The sequence below is a fragment of the Anas acuta genome, chromosome 28, assembly GCF_963932015.1.
Source record: "Anas acuta chromosome 28, bAnaAcu1.1, whole genome shotgun sequence".
In the NCBI taxonomy this organism is placed as follows: Eukaryota; Metazoa; Chordata; class Aves; order Anseriformes; family Anatidae; genus Anas; species Anas acuta.
In genome coordinates, this window is record NC_089006.1 from 2,121,639 (window position 1) to 2,145,872 (window position 24,234).

Sequence of the window (24,234 nt, forward strand, 5' to 3'; positions counted from 1 at the left end):
AGCCGCTCTATGCCGCCTGGGAGGACCGCGTCTCGTTGGTCGGCGAGGCGGAAGCGGAAGCCGGGGCCGCTTCCGGGACGCCGACGTGGAGGGGTCGGGGCGGAGGAGGCGGCCGGTGGAGGGGGCGCGATGCTGACCAAGTTCGAGACCAAATCGGCCCGGGTGAAAGGTGGCGGCCGGGGGGGGGGCTCGGGGGACTCAGGGGGGATCTGGGAGTCATGGGGCTGGGTTGCGGGGGGAGCACCGGGGGTCCTCTGGGGGTTCTGGGGGTTAGGTCCTGAGGGGGGCTCTGGGGCCTCCTGGGCCTGCTTGGGGGGTCCTGAGGGGGGTCCTGAAGGGGGGCTCCTGGGGGTGGGGGCGTTCCCGAGGGGGCTCCTGGGGGTGTGCTGGGTGCCCTGTCACGGTCTGATCCCTTCATTCCTTCTCTCCCTGCCTCGGCAGGGCTCAGCTTCCACCCGAAGCGGCCCTGGATCCTCACCAGCCTGCACAATGGCGTCATCCAGCTGTGGGACTATCGGATGTGCACCCTCATCGACAAGTTCGACGAGCACGATGGTCAGTGGGGGGTGAGGGGGGTGGTGTGAGGGGCAGGAGCAGGGCTGAGCGGTTCTGTGGGGCTGCAGGCGGTGGGTGTTACACCCCGTGGCCAGCTCGATGCTTTCTGAGCGCTGCTTTCACAGAAATAAAGGGGGGCGGTGTTCGTTTCTGGTGTAGAAATAAATTTGTAGGTGTAAGTGCAAAGGGTTTGTGTGCTTTGCGACGTTTTTCTGCAAGAATGCTGATGAAAAGAATGGCATTTAGGAGTGAGATACCATACTCTATAAGGTGGTTTCTTGTTGCTTTGAACCTTTTAACTTCTCTGCAGCAAAAAATGTAATAGGGAGTGCGAAATACCTTCTTTGTGGGATGTAAGGGACTGTTCCAGCTGTTGGTTGTCTGCCTTGTTCAACCTTCTCTTCCTATTAATAGGACCCGTTCGAGGGATTGATTTCCACAAACAGCAGCCCCTGTTTGTTTCTGGAGGCGATGACTACAAAATAAAGGTAACCTTTTACTCCTTTTACAGTTTTTCTCTAAAAGGAATTGTTTGGGGTGGGAATTTTTCAGGAAATATGATTCTGCTGTTTCAGAGGAATGAGTGGTAATTGCAGCAAGTTGAAGACTTTTTATGGCTTGCATTAGAAATATCTTAAACTGGAAGAGGGAGAGGCTTGTAGGTGACCTAGAAGACTAAAATCTTTAGCCTATTGTGAGAAAGCACAAATAAATCCAGCTGGATGGGGCACGTACCCTCATTGTGCTGCTTTTGTGTTGCTCAGGTGTGGAATTACAAACTGCGCCGCTGCCTTTTCACTCTGCTGGGACACCTGGATTACATCCGCACCACCTTCTTCCACCACGTAAGCTCCTCTAATACTCACCCCGATGTGTGCCTGTGTTTGTCCTGTGTGAGTGGAAATCTCTTTTCCTTCCTTGGATGGGAATCTTTGCTAAGGAAGCTCTGCTAAAGCAAAAAGTACAGGCGTGGTCCTTTTTAGAGGTGTAAGACGCATAAATTCTGCCCCTAGATCTTTAGTAAAATAAAATAAAATGAGGGTAATTTTGGGTGGCAACTGAAAAATGCTGGAAGGAGGGAATGTGTGTGTGTGTATTATTTCAGATGCAAACTACTTTGTCTTTTTAGGAATATCCGTGGATTTTGAGTGCTTCTGATGATCAGACCATTCGAGTTTGGAACTGGCAGTCCAGAACTTGCGTCTGGTAAAATCAGTGGATGCTTTAAAAATAACTGTAGGGCTTGGGTGCGAGCTATCCTCATTTGTTGTTTTCAAGTGGAAGATGATACTGATATTTCAAACTGTGCTTAGTTGAAAGACCAGAGCTGACAAAAAACAAACAAACAAACAAACAAAAAAAAAACAAAAAAACCCAAACAGACTAGTAATGAAGATTTCTGTCAGTTATGACTTTTGCTCACTTACATTGATCCTACTAAGCACATTTGTAATTTCCGGTGTTGTTTTGTTGGACATTTTTTGAAGTTAAAAAAAGATGCAGCAGTGTTGATACCTATGAAGTTACTGTTATCAGCGAGCCAGCCCTTCAATATTCCTATTAAGAACAGCTGTGTTCAGCAGCTGTGATAATTCTTGAAGAGAATTTTCCTTCCCTTTTTGAATTTCCCTTCCAAGTATTATCAACCATATTCCTCTTTGTCCCTTCTGAGACCGAGCTCATTGCTGTTGGTGCAAATCAGAGCGTGTGCTAATATACTTTATGTTTAAATGGCGTTTTCTGTCCTTTTTGTTGTAGTGTGCTGACAGGACACAACCACTATGTGATGTGTGCCCAGTTTCACCCCTCTGAGGACCTGGTAGTGTCAGCCAGCTTGGATCAGACTGTGCGCGTTTGGGATATTTCTGGTGAGCTGCCCAGATCAAGGGGGTGTCCGGTGGCAAAGCCCACTTCAAAACTGCAATTGCTGAAAGCCAAACGAGGCAGGAAAAAAGTTGGTTCTGATCTGAGAGCAGAAAGAGTAGCCTGTCAGCTCTAGGAGCCTCAGGAAGAACATTAGGGGTTTGGCAGGGATCTAGTCCTCTCATTTTTCAAGAAGCTGTAGATTGTTGGCTGAAAGGGACTTCTGGGGCTCATCTAGTCCAACTTCATGCTTGAAGCAACCTTCTACAACAGTAGATGTCAGCTTTAGGTTTGTGCAGCCCCAAAAAACTCTTTAAGAGTTGGATTTTATAGCCAACATAGGTGACAAGTATTGCTGTCAAAATGGGCATGGTGCTGTCAGCTGATCAGCTTTGCCAACGTGCAAGACCTGTAGGAAAATTATAAAACTTTCTGGATCACCTTTATCCCTTTCAAAATCTGTTGGAGGCAGCAGTAAGTCATTTGTTCTCAGATAAAGATAAAAAGGCCTCAATACCCATTGCACAATAGGCAGGGGATCTTTTTGGTGGTTTAATTGTGGATCGTGACGGGAAGATAACATTAGGAATTTCTTCATCGTCCAGTCTGCTTGTCTTTTATAAAGCAAGGCGTGGCCTGGGGATCAGAGCAGGAGTTGCAAGTCAGAAGTCCAAAGTCCTTTGCTGATATCTTAGCTGTTTCTGAGGTTATGCCTAAGGCTACGAGGTGATTCAATGGAATCACGTAGGATCCATAAATGAAAAGCTAGAAGCCAAGAAAATAGGTGGAGAAGGGACTGGTGGGAGGCAGTACTGGTGGTGTTACAGATTAAGCTATTCTAGAGACAGACCATGGCCCTGCCGCTCTCGCCATTGCAGTTTTGGTTGGGCATGCTGCATTATTTGTAGTACACGCTCAGACACAGCCAGCTGTGTCAACAGTAGGGGCTGGGGACAGGATATCCTGGTTATTTAAAACCTGTCCCCCTCTCCGTACTGCCAGCACGGGGAGTTTAACAGCTATTCTGCTAGGAAGCGTTGCTGCTGCATTCACCCACAAACGCTCTCTCTCAGCAGAGTTCCAGCTGCCAAATTGGTTTGGAGATGGTACAGGGCTTTTTTTTTTTTTTTTTTTTTTCCTCTCAGTTGATGTGATGAGGGGTTTTAGAGACATGCTGAATTATTGACTCAGCTGTCGCTCCAGTCAGACACGACACTGCAGGAATATTAGTGTGTGGAGAAAGACACGGGTAGATGTTAAACAGATTGAAAATAGTACTTTTTTTTTTTTTCCTCCCCCCAAAAAGTTTTTTCCCCAAAATGACTTCTGTCCTCAGCAGGACTCTGTTCTGGCTCTAGCAGCCTGCTGGAAATGGTTATTTCCACATTTTGTCTGATTCCTGTTATCCATATAATCCTAATCAGAGAGAGCATCATGTGATGTTGAGCTTTAACTCCATTTCTGAGTGCTGCTTATAACTTGCAGCTTCTGCTGACATCAGTGGGATTATTTTTCATCAGGCTTTGGGGTTTTTAGTACTGGCTCTTTGATGCCCCCAGTTAAATGAATTTAAAGGTCGTATTCCACATTCTTCCTCCCAAAACTCAGCTTTGATGGCAGCTGTGGCAGAGTGAGGGATGAGGAGCATGACCCAGACCAGACCAGGGTGAAGACTGCCTTGTAGTTCTGAACTCCCACAAATTTACTGTTCTTTGATTTGAAACCTGCTGATAAAGGACTTTCAATGTAAAACAAATAAGGTGGAGGTGGAAGGGTCTATTTCCTGCTATTCTGCTGAGAGAGAGTGTGAATGCAGTCAGAATAAGCTTGTTTATATATTAAAAAGCATGAACATTTGTACTGAACTGTTCACCTGTGCTGTGGAATGAAGTCATTGCTCATGTGGCTGATATTAACCTACAAAATCTACAAAATAATCTGTTTTTCTCTTGTTTCTTTTTAAGTATTAACCAGTGAGGAGGATGCTAGTGGTCTTACTCTGATCGGAGTGCTTTCTGTCTGCGCTTTAACACCACGCACCAACTCCTGTTTAACCTTCCTCTTGGTTGCCAAATAACTGATGTCTGTCGCTTGGCAAAAAAATGCCCTTGTTCTGTCAGGACTCTGTTTAGTCGATCTGGGTGGCGTGCTTAAGTGAGGATCACCTCAGGGTTTGGGCTGGTGCTGCTGAAGCACCCTGGGACTGGAAGGACCTCTGCTGGAAGTCCCCAGATGGCACCTGCAGATCTGGAGTGCCTCTCCTTGAGCACCACCTTATGTGCATTTGTGGTGATGGCTGGCGAAACCTTTGGTACAACTTCAGCCCCCACTTCACTTTTCTGCTCGTCTACTGAATGTGGGTGGATTGGAGGGGCCAGAATGAACCTAAGCCCAGCAAGGGTGTAGTCAGTACCCAAGAGCCCTCTTTAGTTTCCACCTTGGGTGGGTTACTGACCTCAGGTATAAGGCCTGAATTGTGAGGAAGATGATAGAAGAAAAGAATTTGTAGAGGGCCATCTGCCTGTAGGTCAGTGCTGTCACATCAGCCATGTGTTCCAGAAAATGGGTGCCAGGAGTGTCCTGATGCTTCCCTGGTCTCTTTCTCCTTCTCTCCTAACTTACAACGTGTAATTCACCAGTAGTATGTTGCCCCTTTTCCTCTGGTTGTTCTAATACCTGCTCTTCTGAGTGCTCATGTGCATGTCCATCCGAGTCTGCTCTTCAGTTTTTTTTTTTTGTTCTTCTAAACAGCTGTCCTTAGAGTGCCTAATATCTGCCTTTCTGCTGCAAGTCCCCTCTCTGTCCCTGCTCCCTCCCCAGAGCAACACAGGAAGCTGCTGTGTTCTGTGAGTGTTCTGCCTTTCCTTAGATTTGTGCAGTTATGCCAGAAATTTTCCACTTGTGTTCCAGTCCTGTTTCACTGGCTTGTCAAAGGCTCAAGTATTTTCTCTTCTGAAAATCCTACGTTTCTTCGCTCGCCTTCTCTGGGTTATATATGTTTTATTCCTCCTTTCTGGGGTGGTTTGTGCCAGCTTTGTAGAAGTTTCCACTCAGCCATTCAAGTTCATCATCGTTACTTGGACCATCTGTGTGTGCACCTCCCTCAGTGTGCTGAGCGTTCATGCTGTGCTGTGAGGCTCTGCTTATCATGGTCATTTCATCAGCCTAACTTCGCAGAAGGGTTTGTTGAGAGGTTGAGCTGCTAATCTGAGTAGTGTGGGAATCAGAATTGCAACTAGAAAATAATTTTTGCCTTCTGTATCATTTATTCTCTTCTTGTACTTCCCTCTCTGTTGGTCTCCATAGCAGTGCAATTCTGCATTTATCCTAGACAGATTTTTCTTACTCTATAAACTCCATGATAGCTTTTTGAGGCCAAGTGCTTTTGAATCTAAAAGGGTATTTTCTAAGTTTTGTTTTAGCGTTTTATGTACAGTCTTTCACTGTGCACTGGCAGATGAGAGGCTCTTTTCATTTCTTTCCATACAGCGTTACGTTGAATTTTAATGAGGAATGGCTTGAAGTAGGTCTGTTTTAATATGGAAAACTTAATGTTCTTCAGAATCAAGAACAGGCTTTTTTTGCTATAGTTTTAGCTCCCCAAAATATCCTGTGCCCAGGCAGATTGATGACCTCAGGATTATGGATTTGGGCAGAGTGGCATGGTTGAAAAGTCCCCTGAAAGCTGCAAGCTCAATTCAGTGAAGGAGGAATGAGAGGAAGAGAAATCAGAATGCCTCAGTCCTTTGCTGAAGTGCCACTGTCTGTGTCCCAGTGAGCTGAGGTGATCCCTTGAGTGGTGTACTGCATTGCAGACTTTCCTTTTTGGTATGTCTAATCTGAGCTGGTGCTTTTGGAGGAAGTGGAAGGGAGTCCTGGATATTTCTCACCCTCTTTCACTCTTTCAAGTTCTCACTTTCCACCTGAAGATGTATATAAACAACATGGGATAGCACTCAACTTGTTTCTGGATAAGGAACGTTGCTATGATCAACATAATTTTTGCTTCCTCCACCCTGTTTCTCCTTCCCCTTTGTCCTTCAAGGCCTAAGGAAGAAGAACCTGTCCCCTGGAGCTGTGGAATCGGATGTCAGGGGAATAACTGGAGTGGATTTGTTTGGGACAACAGATGCAGTTGTGAAGCACGTTCTTGAGGTACAGTGTCAGTGTGTGTGCTCTACAGCTTTTTCAGATTTGTGTAATAAAATCCTTGTGACCCAAATGACTTTCTAAAAGGCCAGAAAAATAGCAGATGAAAAAGAGTTAAAATACCAGCCTCAGCTCAGTGGAGTTATGTGCTCCAAGAATTTTGTAAATTGAAATCTGGAGATGTTTGCACTGAAACCTAACGAGTACCGTTCTCTCTGTATGGCTAAAAGCTCCATTAAATAGCAGACATTATTATTGCCTTGTGTTACTGGAAGCAGCATTCTGTAATGGCTTGTTAAAGCTGGGAAGTGGTGCCTGCTCTGCTGGTGAAGGATGGTATCTGCAAAGCTCATTACCGTGGGCAAAGTCTGTCTAAGCATTTGGTATGAGCAGCATGGCATACAGAAAATAGCGAGAGCTGCATCTTGGCAAGACTGTCTGCAGTCTTGTCACTTCATTTTTCCTTTGCTCATTACATTCAGTCAGTAACCTGCTTCAAGTGACTGTTTTCTTTTCCCCTTGTAGGGCCACGATCGTGGGGTGAACTGGGCTGCCTTCCATCCCACAATGCCGCTTATTGTATCAGGAGCTGATGATCGACAAGTGAAGATCTGGCGGATGAATGGTAAGTGGATTCTCCAGGGGGAACACTTGGGAAGAAGGGTGTAAAGAATTGAAATGTGTTTGAGCGTTTGTAGGCTGAACCTGAAGATAATTTACATTTTGCAAGCATGTATGTAGGACACAGTGGTAAATAATCCCAAACAGCGTTGGCTTTTGCAATCTGAAGAGGGCTCAGTTCCCTAGCACACACTTCTAGCTTCTTTTGATTTGCATGCACTGCTGAGCAGAGGTTTGTAGGAACAGAAAAGTTTTTTGATTACGTGCCAATGAAATAAGAAAGGGAGATGATTCTAGAATGAGAAGCACTTCACCAGGAATGGATGCCCTTTTGCCAGCTCAGTCCAGCTAAGCTATATAAAATTCTTTGCACCTTTTTGGAAATCTGGTTTATCTGTTTCTCAGGCAAGCTGTGCTAGCAGTTAAACATCACAAAAATAAATTACAGGGAATGGTTTAGTAATAGGCTGATAGAGGCCACTTCATTAAGGTGTTTGCTGCATTTCTCCTGTGGAATAGCTTAACCCATTTAAGCATTATTTTCTTCTTTCTTTTCCACTTCTGGTTAGAATCCAAGGCCTGGGAGGTTGACACTTGCCGAGGACATTACAACAATGTCTCGTGTGCTGTCTTCCACCCCCGACAGGAACTGATCCTCAGCAATTCAGAAGACAAAAGCATCCGTGTCTGGGATATGTCAAAACGGTTAGTGCATGTCAGGCGTCTGCCTCAGCCTTATTGTGGAAGCTTTTACACATGTGAGAGGCCTACAGTTATTCTTAGAGAAACTAAATACCAGAACTTTTTAAAACATTAGTTCTAACGTTTGATAATTACTGAGAAAGAAATGTTTTTCATATTTGCTCTCCCTTTGAGATGCATTTTATGGGCAAGGCTTATAATTGTCTGAAGGCACGTGGAAGAAGACTGGCTTGTCTAGTGGTGTTGCTGCTGCAAATACTTTAAATGAGAATATATTATTTGACAGAAGGTTATGAATACAGTGTTCTGAACTCTGTGTAGTCTCCCCATGCTGAATGCTAGAGATCAGTCTGAAGTTTGGGATCTTTATTTGGGGACCTGGAGCATACAGCAGAGTTTCCATTTTCTTTACATTCCTTATTTCTTATGTTGCATGTTTAGCACGGGTGTTCAGACCTTTCGCCGTGATCACGATCGCTTTTGGGTATTGGCAGCTCATCCCAACCTCAACCTCTTTGCTGCAGGTAAAAAAACAAAACAAAACAAAAAAAAGCATCGAAGGGCTTGGTCTTGGTATCTCCATAATAAGAAAACCCACAGGATTTAATTCAGGTCTGAATTCTTGTATGCCTTTTCCCAGGCCATGACGGTGGCATGATTGTATTCAAATTGGAGCGTGAGCGGCCTGCTTATGCTGTGCACGGGAACATGCTGTATTATGTGAAGGACCGTTTCCTCCGCCAGCTTGATTTTAACAGTTCCAAAGATGTTGCTGTCATGCAGCTGCGAAGGTAAGAGATGAGTGCTTAGCATATTATGAAAGGCATTGCTAGTATCTTTAATCCCTTGTTAGTTCCTCACTTCTCACTTACAGGTAGGTCAGATTGTCACATTCTGCATAGATGTAACTTTTTTTTTTTGTAACTGGCTTTAAGTTTGCAGTAATTCAGACTGAAATGCCAGCTTTTGTTTATAAAATGGTGGTGTTCTTACAGTGTTTCCAGGTGGTTTGGGAAATTCATCAAAACAGCTTTTTTTTGGCACTCTGTTTATTTAAAAAAAAAAAAAAAAAATAACATGAAGATGACTGTTAGAAATAATCTGGTTTCACTGTAACTTTCTTTTATTTATGACTTCTCTTCAGCGGTTCCAAGTTCCCTGTGTTCAACATGTCGTACAACCCAGCTGAGAACGCTGTCCTTCTCTGCACAGTAAGTCAAGTTTTGCTATGTAACGTGCTAAAGAACGTTTCATGAGGCTGTGAATGGCCGTTCTCTGAAATCCTACCTTGAAAATTTTCCCCCCATCTTTGTGCAGAGAGCCAGCAACTTGGAGAACAGTACTTATGATCTATACACCATTCCCAAGGATGCAGATTCCCAAAATCCGGATGGTAAGCACTTTCTTATTTCACATTATTCCTCTGAGTGTTTATTGTTGTATAGCTGTCTCCTCCTCCTCCTCCTCTCTCCAACTGTGTGTGTATTATATATAAAAAAGCTTCATTTTTGTAAGCCTCCCATTGGATTTTTTTTTCTTCATGTTTCCCAATGTCCCTGCAGCACACATCATTTGGCAGGCTTCCTGCTTACTATATCACACGACACTGACTTGAAAAATTCATGTTCATCCCAAACTTTTACTGCTACAAATATATATTTTATAATTTTGTTATTAGTAACTTTCCATTTTCCCTTTCGACGCAGCAGGCAGCATTCCTGGCTTGTCAACAGAGATGGATTTTAACCAGATATGTTTTGTTCGAAGAGGTTTTATACTCTGAAAAGTGGCTGTAAAAGTGACAGTGCCAGGGTGCCAGTGCTCATTCTTCCTCTCGGCAAATTCCAGATCAGTTTTGTGCAATTTACAAGTCAAAACATGATTTAGGAAAAGAAAAAAATTCTTTCTCCTAACTGTGAATTCCATTTGGGATCTGAAACTCCAGCTGGTTTCTCCTGCCTCTGTCGTCATGGCAGTAAAGATTTCGAAATGAGTGGGAGTGATGAATGTGTTAGACTGGAATCCAGCTCACTTGTTCTCACATCTATTGATTTCTGCAGATCTAATGAAGGGATGGTTTCTTTGCTGAGTACAGTCAGCAGGTATATTTGGAAAGAGAGAGAAAGGGAGCTTTTTGGTAACTTTATATAGATGAAATGCTACTGAGGATATTATAAATATTAATTTTGACTGAGTCATTCAAAGCTGACTTGTCTGGGGACACCTGGCTTGTGCCTCCCTTTTAGAGAGGAAAGGGTTTATTCCAGAAGAGGTTTTATCCTCTTCTGAAGAAGGTGTCAAGGCCTCATGAAAACTAAGCACCTTTAATGTGTTTTCAAGAACAGCATGTAATTCTACTAGCTGATAAATATTTTCTTTAACAAACTGCTGTGTATGCAGAGTTCTCATGATTTCCCTGGTCTGTAATGTAGATATTTAACACGTGCATTGGATTTTTCATCCTCATGCCCTTCAGTTTATTTACCTGACCTACAAGGGAAGCTAAACTTCCTTATCACCCTTTAATAATCTTTTAGGTAAAATAAATACATCAGTTGTTTTCTGAGTGAGGCACAGCCACTGTTAAAGATTTAAAGCCAGTAAAAATACTGCTTTGTGGTGATTCAGAAAAACAGGTGAAGTTGCCATCAGAAAACCCTAAGCAGAGCTGGAAATTGAATTTAGACCAGTCTTTCTTGCGTAGGGTAGTAACTGAGAGCTGAGGCAGTCAGGTTTAAGTCATTTGTTCGGCTGTAGATCTGTCACAAACAGTACTGTGCTTTTAAAAGAGTCACAAGTCTTGTGGGTGGGTCTGCAAAAACATTTGTGTTGAGCACCAGGAGGACCAGAGAGAAAGGGGATTGGGAACTAAAGAAGAAGAAATTTTGTTTTACCAAAACAGTAGCAACTCTCTCCTCTCTTGTTTGTTCCCTTCTCCTGTTTCAAAACCTTCTCTGCATCTGAAAAATCCTGCGGCGTGGTTCTTTATGTGTGTCTGACATGCAGAGCGCTGTGTTTGTATTAGCATTTTAAAACTGAGAGAACAGCTGCGTGCTGCTCAGAGTGCAGCCTTTCTCCTCCAGCTCGTTATGTCAGTTCGCAGGGGGGAGAGGGAGGGGGGCTTACATTGAAGCCGGGACCCTCGCTGCTCGGTTTGTTTGGCCAGCAAGGCTCTGCTCGTTAGCTTGACAGACTGTGCTGTCGCCCAGGATGGCCCGCTTCAGCGCCAAGCAGTGGCGTTGGCGGTACAGACAGCCACTTGTCTTGTGCCTTGGCTGGAGAGAAGGGCTGGCGCTGGCCACGCTGCGATCTGAAAGGACATTGGGGGAGGAAATGAGTCTTGCGAATAGCCTCAGGTTAAACATGAATTAGTAGGAAGCAGCTACAACAGCCAAGATGGGATCAAACAAGACTGACTAATGTGTTGCCATAAGAGCCTGCCAGAGGTTTTATTCACTGCCTGCGTCTTTCTCTCCCTAGCCCCTGAAGGGAAACGTTCCTCCGGGCTAACAGCTGTGTGGGTAGCTCGTAACCGCTTTGCAGTCCTGGATCGAATGCATTCGGTAAGGGGACAGGCTTAATAGGGTCATCTTTTTAACGGGGTATATTGTCATTTGGAAACATGCAAATGGAATAGTGGGAGATTGGGTTAACAGAATTACTGGAGATCCACATAGACTGGCAAGGCAATCTCAATAGAAAGTGAGCTGCGGATACACATGAAGAAGTATAATACAATGAAAATGTAGTGAGCTGAAATATTATTTAACTTACGGTAAATGCCGTCTTAGTTGCTGGAAGCTTGCTACTGCAGGTGAGCTCAGAAATGACAGCTGACCAGAACAGGGCTGTGAAGCCACCCGGGTTGCTTTCATAGCATGCAAGTAATGAGAAAATGCTGAAAAAGCAGGTTAGTTTTTATAAAGGTCTTTGATCTCACTTGTGGAGTGAAATAGGAGAAAGAAAGGGGAAAGTAAGTCATGGAAAGTTCTTCCTGCTTCAGTTTACTTGGCAGAAAGGGAAATAAGCCTTACGCTTTGCCCAATGCAGAATATTTATCTACTTATTTTGTATCTGATTCAGTACTTTTTTTTTGCCTAGTATATTAAAGCTTCTTTTAATTTTTTTGTTACTCCTCTCTGCCTTCCCTTCCTCTCTTCGCAGTTCTCCCTTTTCAACTTCCTCATCTCCTTTATTTACCCTGTATTTGCCCACCCTCCTTCCCTTCATATTTACTTTGTTCATATGCTCAATGTAGAGTGCACTTGAAAATTATATGAGCTAGCTGACAACAACAGCAGTGGGGCTAAAGGGAAAGCTCGCACTCCTATGTCTGTGCCCTGGTAAACTTAAGTTGTTGGATTTTCCGGAAGGATAATGTCTGATCCTGTCTTGTGAAAGGCTTTGTATTTAATTTGGGCTCTTGAGGTTCAGCTATACAAAAATTCTGAGCTAAAACAATCCTAAATTTCTTTGTGTATTCTATCTGACTGCCCTGTGTTGCTGTGTTTCGTTTTCGTCTCATCAAATGGCAGATCCTAATCAAAAACTTGAAGAATGAGATCACGAAGAAGGTGCAGGTGCCGAACTGTGATGAGATTTTCTATGCTGGCACAGGGAACCTGTTACTGAGAGATGCAGACTCCATCACCCTCTTTGACGTGCAGCAGAAGCGGTAAGATCCAGTCTGCTGGGGGAAGTTTTAATATTGTAATCCTGTTGGCGTGTGCCCTCTAGGGACAAGTAATAGCTATTAATGCACTCCAGAATTCAGCATCAGCTGCAGGCTGTGTCAGACTGATCCAAACCATGGCTAACAACTGTTAGGGAGAGCAGAGTGTAAACATAGCCAAGGTGCAGTTTATGCTGCAGGCGTTGTGCCATTGATCACAGGGAGATGTGTGCCATATCCTTATAAATTCTGACTACAGAATCGGGTACTATAAAAGTGGAAAGAAATCAAAAACCCTATACTCAGTCGAGCTAAGCTTGCCTGATGCCTTGTCCCTTAGGTTTTATATCTGTTCAAAATGCTCTTAAATTGGAATATTATAGCACGTTGGTACTGGTTATGTGTTGCTAGCCACAAAGAAAGACAAGTAGCTGGTGCTCTTGGCCATCATTGTCAGCTTGAGAAGGTTCTGGATTAGCAGCAGATAAATGCAGTGTGTCTTGATTGCTTATGTCCCAGAATTTGTCTGGAGTTTCATTTCCTTATCTCTATGTCTTTGCCTTTCTAGTATTGTTGGGAAAGTTATGGATAAATTTATTAAAGCAAACGTTACCTGTAAATACCTTATTTCCTTTGTTCTATTAAAACCATCTTTAATCATCTCCATGTTTTTCAAGTCAGTTGTCACCCCAAATGTGTTTGTTATTGCATAGGCATGGAGAAAGCTTTGTTTTGTTGAACTAGGGAGACACTGAGTTTTGTTGCATGATTTTGTAGCTTCAGAAATGCATAAAGAGGATTCAGAGCATCTGCAAATTGGGCTCGGTGTATTGGAGACTGGTAGCTGATAATAGAGCTTGCTGTGGAGGCAGATTGTTCAACTCTAACGTCAGTGCTGTCCTTTTCCAGGACTCTGGCCTCGGTGAAGATCTCCAAGGTGAAATACGTCATCTGGTCGGCTGACATGTCCCACGTAGCTCTGCTGGCCAAGCATGGTAAGCAGGGGCGGCTGCAGTATTTCACCTGGATCCCAGTGCACGCCAGGTCCTTCCTTGGCTGGGAGAATGTTTCTGTGTTCATGATCTGCTAGAGTAACTGCTCAGTGCTGTGTCTAGTGGTGAAGGTGCAGCTGCAGACGGATTCACAGTGCGAGCCCTGCTGCTTTTTCTCTTCAGCAAAACCTTTTTGCAAGCTTATAGAACAGATGATTTGCTATATTCCTCAAAAAGGATCAGCTATTCCGTCTTAAAAAAAAAAAAAAAAAAAAAAGGCAAATGGTGACAATTTTGTTGTGGTTACTATCATCTCCTTAATGTCCAAATCTGAATATAGTCCCTATTTCTGGGACTGTGGAAGAGAGAAGCTTTAAGTCAGAGTCAGATATTTAAGAGCAGAGTTACCTGATCCTCCTCCTTCCTGTTTTTGTCTCCAGCCATCATGATCTGCAACAGAAAGCTGGAATCCCTGTGTAACATCCACGAAAACATCCGTGTCAAGAGCGGTGCCTGGGATGAAAGTGGTGTTTTCATCTATACCACCAGCAACCACATCAAATATGCTGTCACCACAGGGTAAGTCTGAGAGTCAAACAGAGCCCTTGAACTGGCTGCCCTTGTGCAGACTACCAGTGTTTTTATTTTGTTGTTTGTTTGGCAGATGCCAAAGTTAGTGCTGGTGCAACTCCACTTTTACAGTACGGATGGTCCCCAGGACAGTTAGAGCTAAATAGATGCTCCTGGCTCATGTTTGGTTGCTTACCCTATGCATTAGTGTTTTATTGCTGGCTTGGGTGGCTGCTCTATTCATCTGACTGGGGCTTGAGGGCTAAAATAGCATAGTGAGCCTCCTTTGTGGTAGGGGATGTGGCCATACAGACACGGTGTGAACATGTGCTGTGTGTTGGCATAGGGATCATGGAATCATCCGCACCCTGGACCTTCCTATCTATGTTACCCGTGTGAAGGGGAACAACGTGTACTGCCTGGACAGAGAATGCCGCCCCAGGGTCCTCACCATTGATCCCACAGAGTTCAAATTCAAGCTGGCATTGATTAACAGGAAGTATGATGAGGTGAGGCATGAGAAACTCTGCACTATTTCTTGGCCGTAGCCTGAGTGTTCAAGGACGTTCCTTGTGAGTGGTGTCAGCTTCACTGCCTGGGCCTTTTCTTTGCAGGTGCTGCACATGGTGAGGAATGCTAAGCTTGTGGGCCAGTCCATCATTGCCTACCTGCAGAAAAAGGGCTACCCTGAGGTGGCCCTGCACTTTGTCAAAGACGAGAAGACCCGTTTCAGCCTGGCACTGGAGTGTGGCAACATTGAGGTGAGGTAGCAGATGGTGGTGGGAGAAGGGCATGTCTTTTGGGTCGTCACTTTGGGGATGATAGCTGCCCTACTAAAGTGTGTGCGGGCCCTCGTCGAGGCATGATTTAGTGCAGCGAACTTTGTAATCTCCAGCTTTTCATCAGGGGCGTTATTAACAGAAGCCTGTAGAGAAAACTGCTTCTGCAAACCCTCATAGTATTTTTGGTGGGGCAGAGAAGCAAGCTCAAGTCTTGTGTGTTGAGCATTTCTTTTCAGATCTGACCTTGTAACCGCATCAATTGTCTTGTTAGATTGCTCTGGAAGCAGCCAAGGCTCTGGATGACAAGAATTGCTGGGAGAAACTGGGAGAAGTGGCATTACTGCAGGGAAATCATCAGATTGTGGAGATGTGCTACCAGCGCACCAAGAACTTTGATAGGCTATCCTTTCTCTATCTTATCACTGGCAATCTGGAGAAGCTTCGGAAGATGATGAAGATAGGTGAGTGCAGGAGAATGAATTAAGATGTGCTGCGCTCCCAGAGGGAATGAGCAGCATCCCAGAGAAGGACACTTCTCTGACTTCTTTGTGACTTTTTTTTTTTCCTGTTTCTGTCTAGCTGAGATCCGTAAGGATATGAGTGGCCACTACCAGAATGCCTTGTATCTAGGAGATGTGGCAGAGAGAGTGAGGATCCTGAAGAACTGTGGGCAAAGTGAGTAATGTCAGTCTAACGTGTTTCTCTGGGCTGAGGAGCAGCTGGAGAGGTTTTGGGGGTGAACAGTAATTTCTGAAGAGAAATGAGCATAATCTCTTACTGAGAGATGGACAGAGAAAGTAACGCAAGAGTCACAATACAATCCAGGAGATGTGAAACAACCTTGGAGCATATTCAGGTGGTCAGTCACTTGCTCACACTAGTCCTAAATCCAGTGATGCCCCTAGAATTGTAATTTTACACCTTGGTACATGTGTGCTGCTAATCTTTCCTTTTGACAGTGTGGTCATGCTTGTTGGTATGAGAGGTTTTCTTTCTGCATAATACAGAGAACACACACTCATGTTTGTTATACTTAATTTCAGAGTCCCTGGCCTATCTCACGGCTGCGACTCATGGTCTGGATGAGGAAGCTGAAAACCTGAAGGAAACCTTTGATCCTGAAAAGGAAACGGTTAGTGACTAATGCTTCAGAACAAGAACCTTACAGTTTTGGGAAGAAGATGGCAGTGGGACATGGTGTTAGTGTGACTGGCATGACAGCCCCTTTCTGAGAGGGAGGCACCATGTTCCTTTTCTGTCACTACTTAACAAAACCTTGAGACTGTGCTGCATGGAGGTGGGTAGGTCAAAGAACGGGATTTTCCTTATATGGCCTTTAGCTGTTTTTTGCTCCTTTCTGCTCAGATTCCAGACATTGATCCCAATGCAAAACTGCTGCAGCCTCCTGCTCCTGTCATGCCTCTGGATACCAACTGGCCATTGCTGACTGTTTCCAAGGGGTTCTTTGAAGGAACAATTGCTAGCAAAGGTATTGCTTTATACTTAGAAGGTCACATTAAGTTGGGATATGCAGAACAGAGAGAGTTGTTCCCGTGGCTCCTGGTCTGTTGCTGTTAAACCCCAGATTTGCTGTGTGTTACTAGTAGGGGCTGAACTGCAGCTTGGTATTTACACCATCCTCGGCACATCTTCTCAAAATCTTTGTCCTTTTAACACAAGATAGGGTTTGGTAATTGGAGGGGAGAATGCTGGCCTAACTTAATTCTTTTCTTAACACCTGTCCAACTCAGAGATGAATAAACAAATAATCCTGTCCTTCTTTTTTAGGCAAAGGGGGTGCCTTAGCTGCTGACATTGATATTGACAATGTTGGCACTGAAGGCTGGGGAGAAGATGCAGAATTGCAGCTGGATGAAGGTGGGTAAATTAAAAAGTGTTTCTTACAGAAGTGAAAATGTGCCTGTGTAGGAGCTCTAACTGTTTTTCCCCCTCCCCATGCAGATGGCTTTGTGGATGCTGGAGAAGGCTTTGGAGAGGAAGGTCTAGGTAAAGGGCAGGAAGAAGGAGGTGGATGGGAAGTTGAAGAAGATTTGGATCTTCCCCCTGAACTGGTAAGGGGCTGTTGAGACGATGACGCTTTTGGGAGAGTTCTCACTTTTAGCCCAGTTTTAGTTACTTAGGAAAGCAATGACAAGTCATGGTGGGCTGGGGAGGGGGGAAAAGCATTATGGGCTTCATCAGAGGCTTGGCTACCTCTGATATAATCTGGGTGCTGGAAGCTTGCACGCTAATTGCTGCTCTGTGTCTTCCCCCAGGATGTTCCTGCTGGTCCAGCAGGAGGGGGAGAGGATGGATTCTTCGTGCCACCCACCAAGGGCACCAGCCCAGCTCAGGTAACAGCACACATCTTTGATTTTTCAGCTTTCTGCTTTCTTTCTGTTTTGGTGCTTTTTTCAGGTTTAGACCTTACTAAAATTCACCTGTGAGCACAACACAGGAACTTGCTAAGGGGCATGGGGGGTGATGAGGGTAAGATCAGAAAAATGTGTACACATGCACAACTCCTCTTGTATGTTTTTTCCCATATTGTAGGTGTGGTGTAACAATTCACAGCTTCCTGTTGACCACATTCTGGCAGGCTCCTTTGAGACAGCAATGAGAGTAAGTTACACTTGGAGTTCCTGGGGAAAAAAATGTTAAGTAAGAGGTTCCGTGAGCCTGAGTGATGATTGCAGCTTCTGTATGGCCCTGGACAGCTTTTACTCAGCACATCAATGTATTCTTTCCAGCTCCTCCATGACCAGGTAGGAGTAACAAACTTTGGACCCTACAAGCAGCTGTTCCTGCAGACCTATGCCCGTGGCCGTACGACCTACCAAGCCCTGCCATGTCTCCCTACCATGTATGGATACCCACATCGCAACTGGTAAGCAACTGCGTTAGTTCCTCTTCTGTGCTCTTCTCCTGGTGTCATGTACCTCCCTGTGTCTTTCACTCTCTGTTCTGAAGGGAGGAGCCTTCCTGTTTGCTGGATGTTAATAGGAAGTGTGTTCCATCTTTAGTGGGATGTTTCTGCTGATGGTTAGATGTTAAGATGTTGAAGAGCTATTTTTATTTATTTATTATTTTTTTGGTGAAAACAGAGTGAGGCAGTCGGGATGTTGTGTTTTCTATCACTGATGCTCTGCCTCTGACAAAGCTAGTCCAAACCTTGGGATGTCTAGAGAAGCACAGATGTGTATTTTTAGTGGTGTCTGGAAACTGCTGTAGAAGAATGAGCCAGATTTTTCTAGTGTGTTAATGAAAAGAGAGCTGGGCATTGAATGTGACAACTAATGGAAGCACAGGTGCCTTTTATGCTAAGCTAATGGCCAAGAAAAACAGCATGGCCCTGGGTCAAAATGTTGCTGATATTTGCAGCTGAGCTGACTGTGTAATGCAGGTGTGTTGTTGCTGGCCCCTGTATTAGTCCTGCTTGTATCCCCATCCCCTCTCTGCCCCCAGGAAAGAAGCTGGCTTGAAGAATGCTCTCCCTGCTGTGGGACTGAAGCTTAATGACCTGATCCAGCGCTTGCAGCTGTGCTACCAGCTCACTACAGCTGGCAAGTTTGAGGAGGCTGTGGAGAAGTTCCGCTCCATCTTGCTCAGTGTGCCCTTGCTGGTGGTGGACAACAAGCAGGAGATTGCTGAGGTGAGGGGCAGATCTCTTCTGTCCATATTGTCAGCGTGCCCCTGGGGCGGGAGGCCAAATGCTTGACTCCATCTTTCTCTCTCAAAGGCCCAGCAGCTGATAGCCATTTGTCGGGAGTATATTGTAGGACTCTCAATGGAGATTGAGCGGAAGAAGTTGCCTAAGGAGACCCTGGAGCACCAGAAGCGAGTCTGTGAGGTACAGTAACTCTGAATTTCCTCGCTGGGTGCCTGGGAGAAGCCTGTGGGTTTAAAAATGCATCAGGAATCCTGAATTCTATTTCCTGCCTTCGAAGCAGATGTGGCAGTGATTACCTGGGAGGGGTCGGTGTGTTTCTTGGAGCATTTTCAGGGCATCCAGTTTCTCACGTCCTTGGTAATGATTGTATCCTCACTTTTCCTCCTTGTCCCCGCTGCAGATGGCTGCCTATTTCACCCATTCCAACCTGCAGCCTGTCCACATGATCTTGGTACTGCGCACTGCACTTAACCTCTTCTTCAAACTCAAAAACTTCAAGACAGCTGCTACTTTTGCTCGTCGGCTACTAGAGCTGGGTCCGAAGCCTGAGGTGGCCCAGCAGGTATGTCTGTGAGGTGCATTGCCAGAAATATTTGCTGTGGCAGATCCTATTTGGACTGCTTCCTAGCTGCACCTCTGGTTGATGTGGTTGCTTTTTGCAGACCCGCAAGATCTTGTCAGCGTGTGAGAAGAATCCTACTGACACCTACCAGCTTAACTATGACATGCACAACCCCTTTGACATCTGTGCTGCCTCTTACCGACCCATCTATCGTGGCAAGCCCGTGGAGAAGTGTCCCCTTAGTGGAGCCTGCTACTGCCCTGAGTTCCAGGGGCAGATCTGCCGTGTCACAACAGTAAGGGAGTCTCTGTTGCAACCCAGTCTGTGATGTTTTCTGCTAGAGAGGATTCCAGCAGCTTCTCCCTTGTGTCCCCCTAACTTAAGTCAGTGTGGGTTTTGGGTCAGTGGCAGGGAACTTGGCATTTGGGGTGGAGCAGTTTGGGAATTGTGAAATACAGCGTAGCTTAAAAATCCCCTTCAGGGACTGACATTGCAGTGATTGGCAATGTGTGTTCTTCAGAACCATCTAGGCTGTCAAGGCAACATACAGGGTCGGGCTGTTTTGTTTCTTTTGAACGTTAATTATCTCCCTTTTATTCCTCAGGTGACAGAGATCGGCAAGGATGTCATTGGGCTGCGGATCAGCCCACTCCAGTTCCGCTAGCACACGTGCCCATCCCAGGGAGGTGTGGGATCAAAGGGAAATGGTCCCGTTTGACAGTACAGCGTGGAAACTTTCACCTCCCACCATTCCAGCTTCTAGTTATCTCTTCACCTTACCATAGTTATGCCTGTGCTGTGTCTTAACTGCTCTTCCCCACCCAGGAATGCTGTAGCAAGCCTCTCTGCTGCTTCTAAGTAGGGATCCTGTTTCTAACTTGGAATCCTATTTTCACATCTGATCCAGCTGATGTGATGTTTTGTGTACCATAGCTTCCAGGCTTTTTTTTTTTCCCCAGCAGATAGAATGTGGTTCTTGCTGACACCTTGGTATAGTACAGTGTGCTCAATAGAAACTGCTCAAGAGCCAAGGACTGCCTCTCATGTCCTTCAGTGTTGGGCTCCTAAAAGAAGCGCTCAAAGATCCTGCTGCAACCTGGGCAGCAGGAGGAGTCAAGCCTGGGTCTCAAAAGAGGGTGGTACTGTCTGGTACAGCCCTGCTGCCCTCGGAAGTGACTGGAGAGCAGCTAGGCAACCAAGTGGTAGTGTTGACTGTTTTGTTGTCCTGGTAGCATTTCTCAACATGATCTGCCTCTTAACACGAATAAAGTAAATTGACTGTCTGGATCTTCCTGTTCTGCAGCTTAGTTGTTCTTACTGATTTACAGTAGATACCACATTACATTTCCTCTTTTCACGTCCCACCTCCCACTCATTTGTGCTGTTAAGCTGCCAGATCTGAAGAGTTCTGAAGTTTCCAGAAAATGGAGGCCACAGCACTGAAATAATGAATCATGCCAGCAGGGGCTGCTTCTGCTAATTATTAGTGTGGAACTGCTGTTGCCTGTGCTCAAAGTGTCCTCACTGGTAAGGCTCCTGTCCTCACCTTCCCATGTGTAGTTGTGCCATTTGGTATTACTGTGGCTTTCCATGTGGTACTTAGCAGCCTGGAGGGTCTTCAGAATCAGGCAGATTGTAGTTTCCAGCAGTGACAAGTTGAACATACATTCTTTCACCAGTGGAGAAGCAGAAACCCTAGAGTTCCTGCTTCCTTGTTGCTCCCGAGTTGTCTAGTTCTTTCTCTAAAATAAAACCATGCCATAAGCTAGGATTTTAAACCTTTATTTTATTCATAAAAAGGGGGAGTGGGAATCACAGAATCACAGAACTGTAGGGATTGGAAGGGACCTCGAAAGATCATCGGGTCCAACTCCCTTGCCAAAGCAGGTTCATCCCACTCTTAAAGGCGTTCCTTCCAGTTTTGCATGGGTTTTGTTCAAGGAATGTTGGTAGCTGGGGGGCTGATGAAAGTTGCTGGGACTAGTGGTTAGGGGCCTGAACAAGCAGGGCGTCATGGCAGGCCACTGCAATGCCTCCAATGAGGTTCAGGAACTCCTGGAAGTCCAGCTGCCCATCACTGTTCAAATCGAGTTTCTTCATCATCCTGTCCAGGACAGCTGGGTCCCTCTGATTCTGCAAAAAATCAAAGAGATTGGGATCAATGCCTGCCTCGAGGCAAAGGTGTCCTTTGCTGTACACACCCAGGTACAAGCCTGCAGCTGCTGAGTTCATCACTAGCAGCAAGGGTTTGGCAGAGGGAAGCAGAATCCAGCTGGGGCAACTCCAATCAGGCTCTGCTCTGGCTTCTGGTAGAAGTGAGGTCTTTTCCCCTGCCCCCTCCCATGCTCATGTGGCTGGAGGACTCCTGGCCTGGATTTCACTCACCTTGGTGAAGGAGGCCAGCTCAGTGTTCATGAAAGCCAGGAACTCCCTCTTGGAGAGCTTTAAGTTGTCCCCTTCACGCCCTGCGTACCGCTGGAAGACGGCCAGCAGGGACTCGATGCAGCGTTCGGTCTCGGTGGGGGACACCTTGGACTGCAGGAATGGAGCAAAAGCAAAAGTTCAGGCTGGTGCTTGCAGCGAGCTCTGTGCTTGCAGAAGAGCCACGACAACTTCCAGAGGGAGGCTGGGCTGAGGGAGCCCTCCTGCCATCCCCTTTAGGGAGCCTGCTGTGCCCAATCTGTCCAGGTGCATTTTTCCTCGGTATTCCTTTTTTTTCGTGACCTGCACAGCTCTTGGGTGAGAAGGGACCCAGGGGAGGGGCAGGGAGTGGTTTGGGAAGCACCTGGATGCCTTGGGAGCATGGAAAATTCCCTGGGGAGACACCAGCAGTCGAGGGAGGAGGGCTGCTCCCTCTGGTTTACTCACCATTCTCCAGCATAGCTGAACTGGAAGATAAACCTCCCTTTCCCTCCCCCTGCCCCGTCTGGCCAGAGGAGAAACTCTGAGTCACCAGAGAAAAATGTGAGTGGAGCAGCAGCGGAGTTGGCTCCCCAAACTGCTGCCTGGGCTGGGGGAGCTGGGGTGGCTCCTGGTGAGCCTTCAGCAGGGCCAGCCAGGCCCTAAAAGCGAGGGAACACCAGGGACATGGGGCTCTTTCCCCTCCCCAGGGCTCCAATTTTTGGGAAAAGGGACCTCGCAGGCAGGGTTGGGTGGAGTCCGCCCTTCCCTCCCTAACCTCAGCATCCTGGGGACTCCCTGCCACATCCTGCCCCGCCTGAAGCTGAATTCAGCCTTTTCTGGTTAAAGTGGCACCGTGTTGCTTCCTTCCTGAACCTCGTTTTTTCATCTCCTGGTTCCCCTGAGCCCCCCACCCTGGTGCCGTGAGCTGGGTGGAGGCCAAGCCACAGCCCTGAGCCCAGCGCTGGGCAGCGGGAACAGTACTGGAAAGAGGAAGGCGAGGGGAGGGAAGGGACTGGGGGGTGGGGAGGGGAGAGAAATAGGGGGCAAATATCCTCTTGCTGTTTCCCTGCAGCCACGGGGACCCTCTGCTCTCCCACTCTGAACCCCTTTCCAACCCCCCTTTCCCGAGGAGGCTGAGCTCAGCCCTTGGCCCCATTCCCTCTTCCCAGTGCCAAGACACGTCTGGCTTCCAGCTCGGGGCCTCTTCCCTGAGGGAAACGCTCCAACGCCCTCTCCCCCAGGCCCGGGGTCGTGCTCACTCACCATGGCTGCGTCTCGGGGCTCAGTGGGACCGTGGTACGGTTCGAGGTAGAATCGAGACGGGTGTGAGCTTCGTCTGCCACCGCCCTGCCAGCGCCCAGCCCCGGCTCAGCCCCCTGGGCCACGTTGGGCAATCGGCGGCGCTAACGGCAGATCCCGACGTGCCTGCGGTCCCCACCTCAGCTTGGGCCCCTCCTTCATCCTCTTCCCTCCTGCATTTTATTTTTTTGTGCTTCTATTTTCTCTTTTGTCCGTTTTTTTTTTTTTTTTTTTTTTTTTTTCCTTAGTTTTGTCTACTCGTCTCTATGCTTTTTTTTTTTTTTTTAAACCCAGTCTTCTCAGGGCTGAGCCCTGCGGCTGCCTCACTGCTCCCCACACTACCCTTAGGCCTTCTTCTTCCTCCAGCGACCTTTGGGCACCCCCGAGTGCAGCCCACCCCCCCCCCCGTGTCCCTGCCCCTTCCTGTGCTAACCACCAGGAAAGCTTTGCCAATAACCTGTTATTATTTGCCAATAACGTGTTACAAGCTCAACCTGTTGTAAAAAGGGTGCAGCTGCTCTCTAGGGGTGAAGGCAGCCCCCTGGGGTCCAGCTGCAGGTGGGATTTGTCCCAAGCAGCCTCAGTCCCTATGCCACTGGAGGGCTGAAGACAGGGAGAGGCAGAAGAGGCACAGCAGACACCCAAAGGCAAAGTTTGGGGCCCACCTCACTCCCAGCTGGGGGGCTACGGGGGCAGAAACTGTCCTGCTGGGTGCATCTGCCCCGGGGGTGTCCTCATCCGCCCCCCCAGCCCTACCCTGCCACTCCTCGTCCTGCGGCACCAGGGAGGCTGCTGAGACACGTCAGCCTGGCCTTGCCACTGCAACCGCAGTGTGGTGACGTCCTTGGCACTCGGTGTGGATACGGAGCCGCCCGCCCTGGCCCCGATTTCACCCAAAAGCTTTGGGGAGAGGAAGGGGGAAGCGTGGAGTGGAGAGGTTGAGTGGCAACCATCCTCAATCTCATTTCCTTCCTTTCTTTCCCCAGTTCCCTTCCCATATTTTTATCTGTGTATTGAGGAAAAATATCTTCTCCACCGCTACCCTAAATCTCATAAACAGTTCATTGCAAATGAATCAAAAAGATTTTCTGATGCGGGGAGCTGAGGGCAGGAAGGCTTCTGCTCTTTGGTCTGCACTTCCACCTGCGGTTTGCAGCCTCCTCTTTGTGCTTCCTGAGCGCTGCAGCAGCGCTCGCTCCTCCGCCCAGCTTTTATCTCCCCCTAGCTTTTATTTCCCCCTTTGCAAGAGCAAATCCCGGAGGGGCTGTGGCCTGGCCCCAGCCTGGCTGCAGTGTGGGATTTGGGGAGATTTCTATTTCTTGCTGCTGCTCTGTGTGTTTGCGATCAAGGCTCTGGCACCGTTTGCAGACGCACCATCTGTGCTGCCATATGTT

General features: G+C 46.7%; 2 protein-coding genes across 2 annotated transcripts; one reads left to right on the forward strand and one right to left on the reverse strand.

The window, feature by feature from the left end:
- The first annotated feature begins 15 nt into the window (after window positions 1-15).
- COPA (COPI coat complex subunit alpha) lies at window positions 16-20,425 on the forward strand. The gene is made up of 33 exons (XM_068662570.1): window positions 16-169; window positions 442-555; window positions 970-1,043; window positions 1,320-1,400; window positions 1,685-1,761; window positions 2,314-2,423; window positions 6,464-6,573; window positions 7,093-7,192; window positions 7,758-7,893; window positions 8,332-8,414; window positions 8,531-8,681; window positions 9,035-9,101; window positions 9,208-9,283; window positions 11,371-11,453; window positions 12,426-12,565; window positions 13,472-13,557; window positions 13,995-14,133; window positions 14,471-14,633; window positions 14,739-14,885; window positions 15,178-15,367; window positions 15,486-15,581; window positions 15,950-16,038; window positions 16,272-16,395; window positions 16,695-16,784; window positions 16,869-16,978; window positions 17,183-17,260; window positions 17,460-17,528; window positions 17,657-17,793; window positions 18,372-18,558; window positions 18,646-18,756; window positions 18,977-19,138; window positions 19,239-19,433; window positions 19,743-20,425. The coding sequence occupies exons 1-33, from the start codon at window positions 130-132 to the stop codon at window positions 19,800-19,802; spliced, it is 3,675 nt and encodes a 1,224-aa protein (XP_068518671.1). The 5' UTR covers window positions 16-129; the 3' UTR covers window positions 19,803-20,425.
- Window positions 20,426-20,904: 479 nt separating this feature from the next.
- S100A11 (S100 calcium binding protein A11) lies at window positions 20,905-22,983 on the reverse strand. The gene is made up of 3 exons (XM_068662572.1): window positions 22,805-22,983; window positions 21,524-21,673; window positions 20,905-21,271 (listed from the first exon to the last, which is right to left on the reverse strand). Exons 1-3 carry the CDS (start codon window positions 22,805-22,807, stop codon window positions 21,119-21,121), a joined length of 306 nt encoding a protein of 101 aa, XP_068518673.1. The 5' UTR covers window positions 22,808-22,983; the 3' UTR covers window positions 20,905-21,118.
- Window positions 22,984-24,234: the final 1,251 nt, after the last annotated feature.

Excerpts from the sequence above, each read along its gene's own strand:
- COPA (XM_068662570.1), top strand. The coding sequence starts at position 130 with ATGCTGACCAAGTTCGAGACCAAATCGGCCCGGGTGAAAG. Across the intron at positions 9,102-9,207 it reads ACGCTGTCCTTCTCTGCACA|AGAGCCAGCAACTTGGAGAA; the intron begins GTAAGTCAAGTT and ends ATCTTTGTGCAG. Across the intron at positions 11,454-12,425 it reads TCCTGGATCGAATGCATTCG|ATCCTAATCAAAAACTTGAA; the intron begins GTAAGGGGACAG and ends ATCAAATGGCAG.
- S100A11 (XM_068662572.1), bottom strand. Across the intron at positions 21,272-21,523 it reads AGCTGGCCTCCTTCACCAAG|AATCAGAGGGACCCAGCTGT; the intron begins GTGAGTGAAATC and ends GATTTTTTGCAG.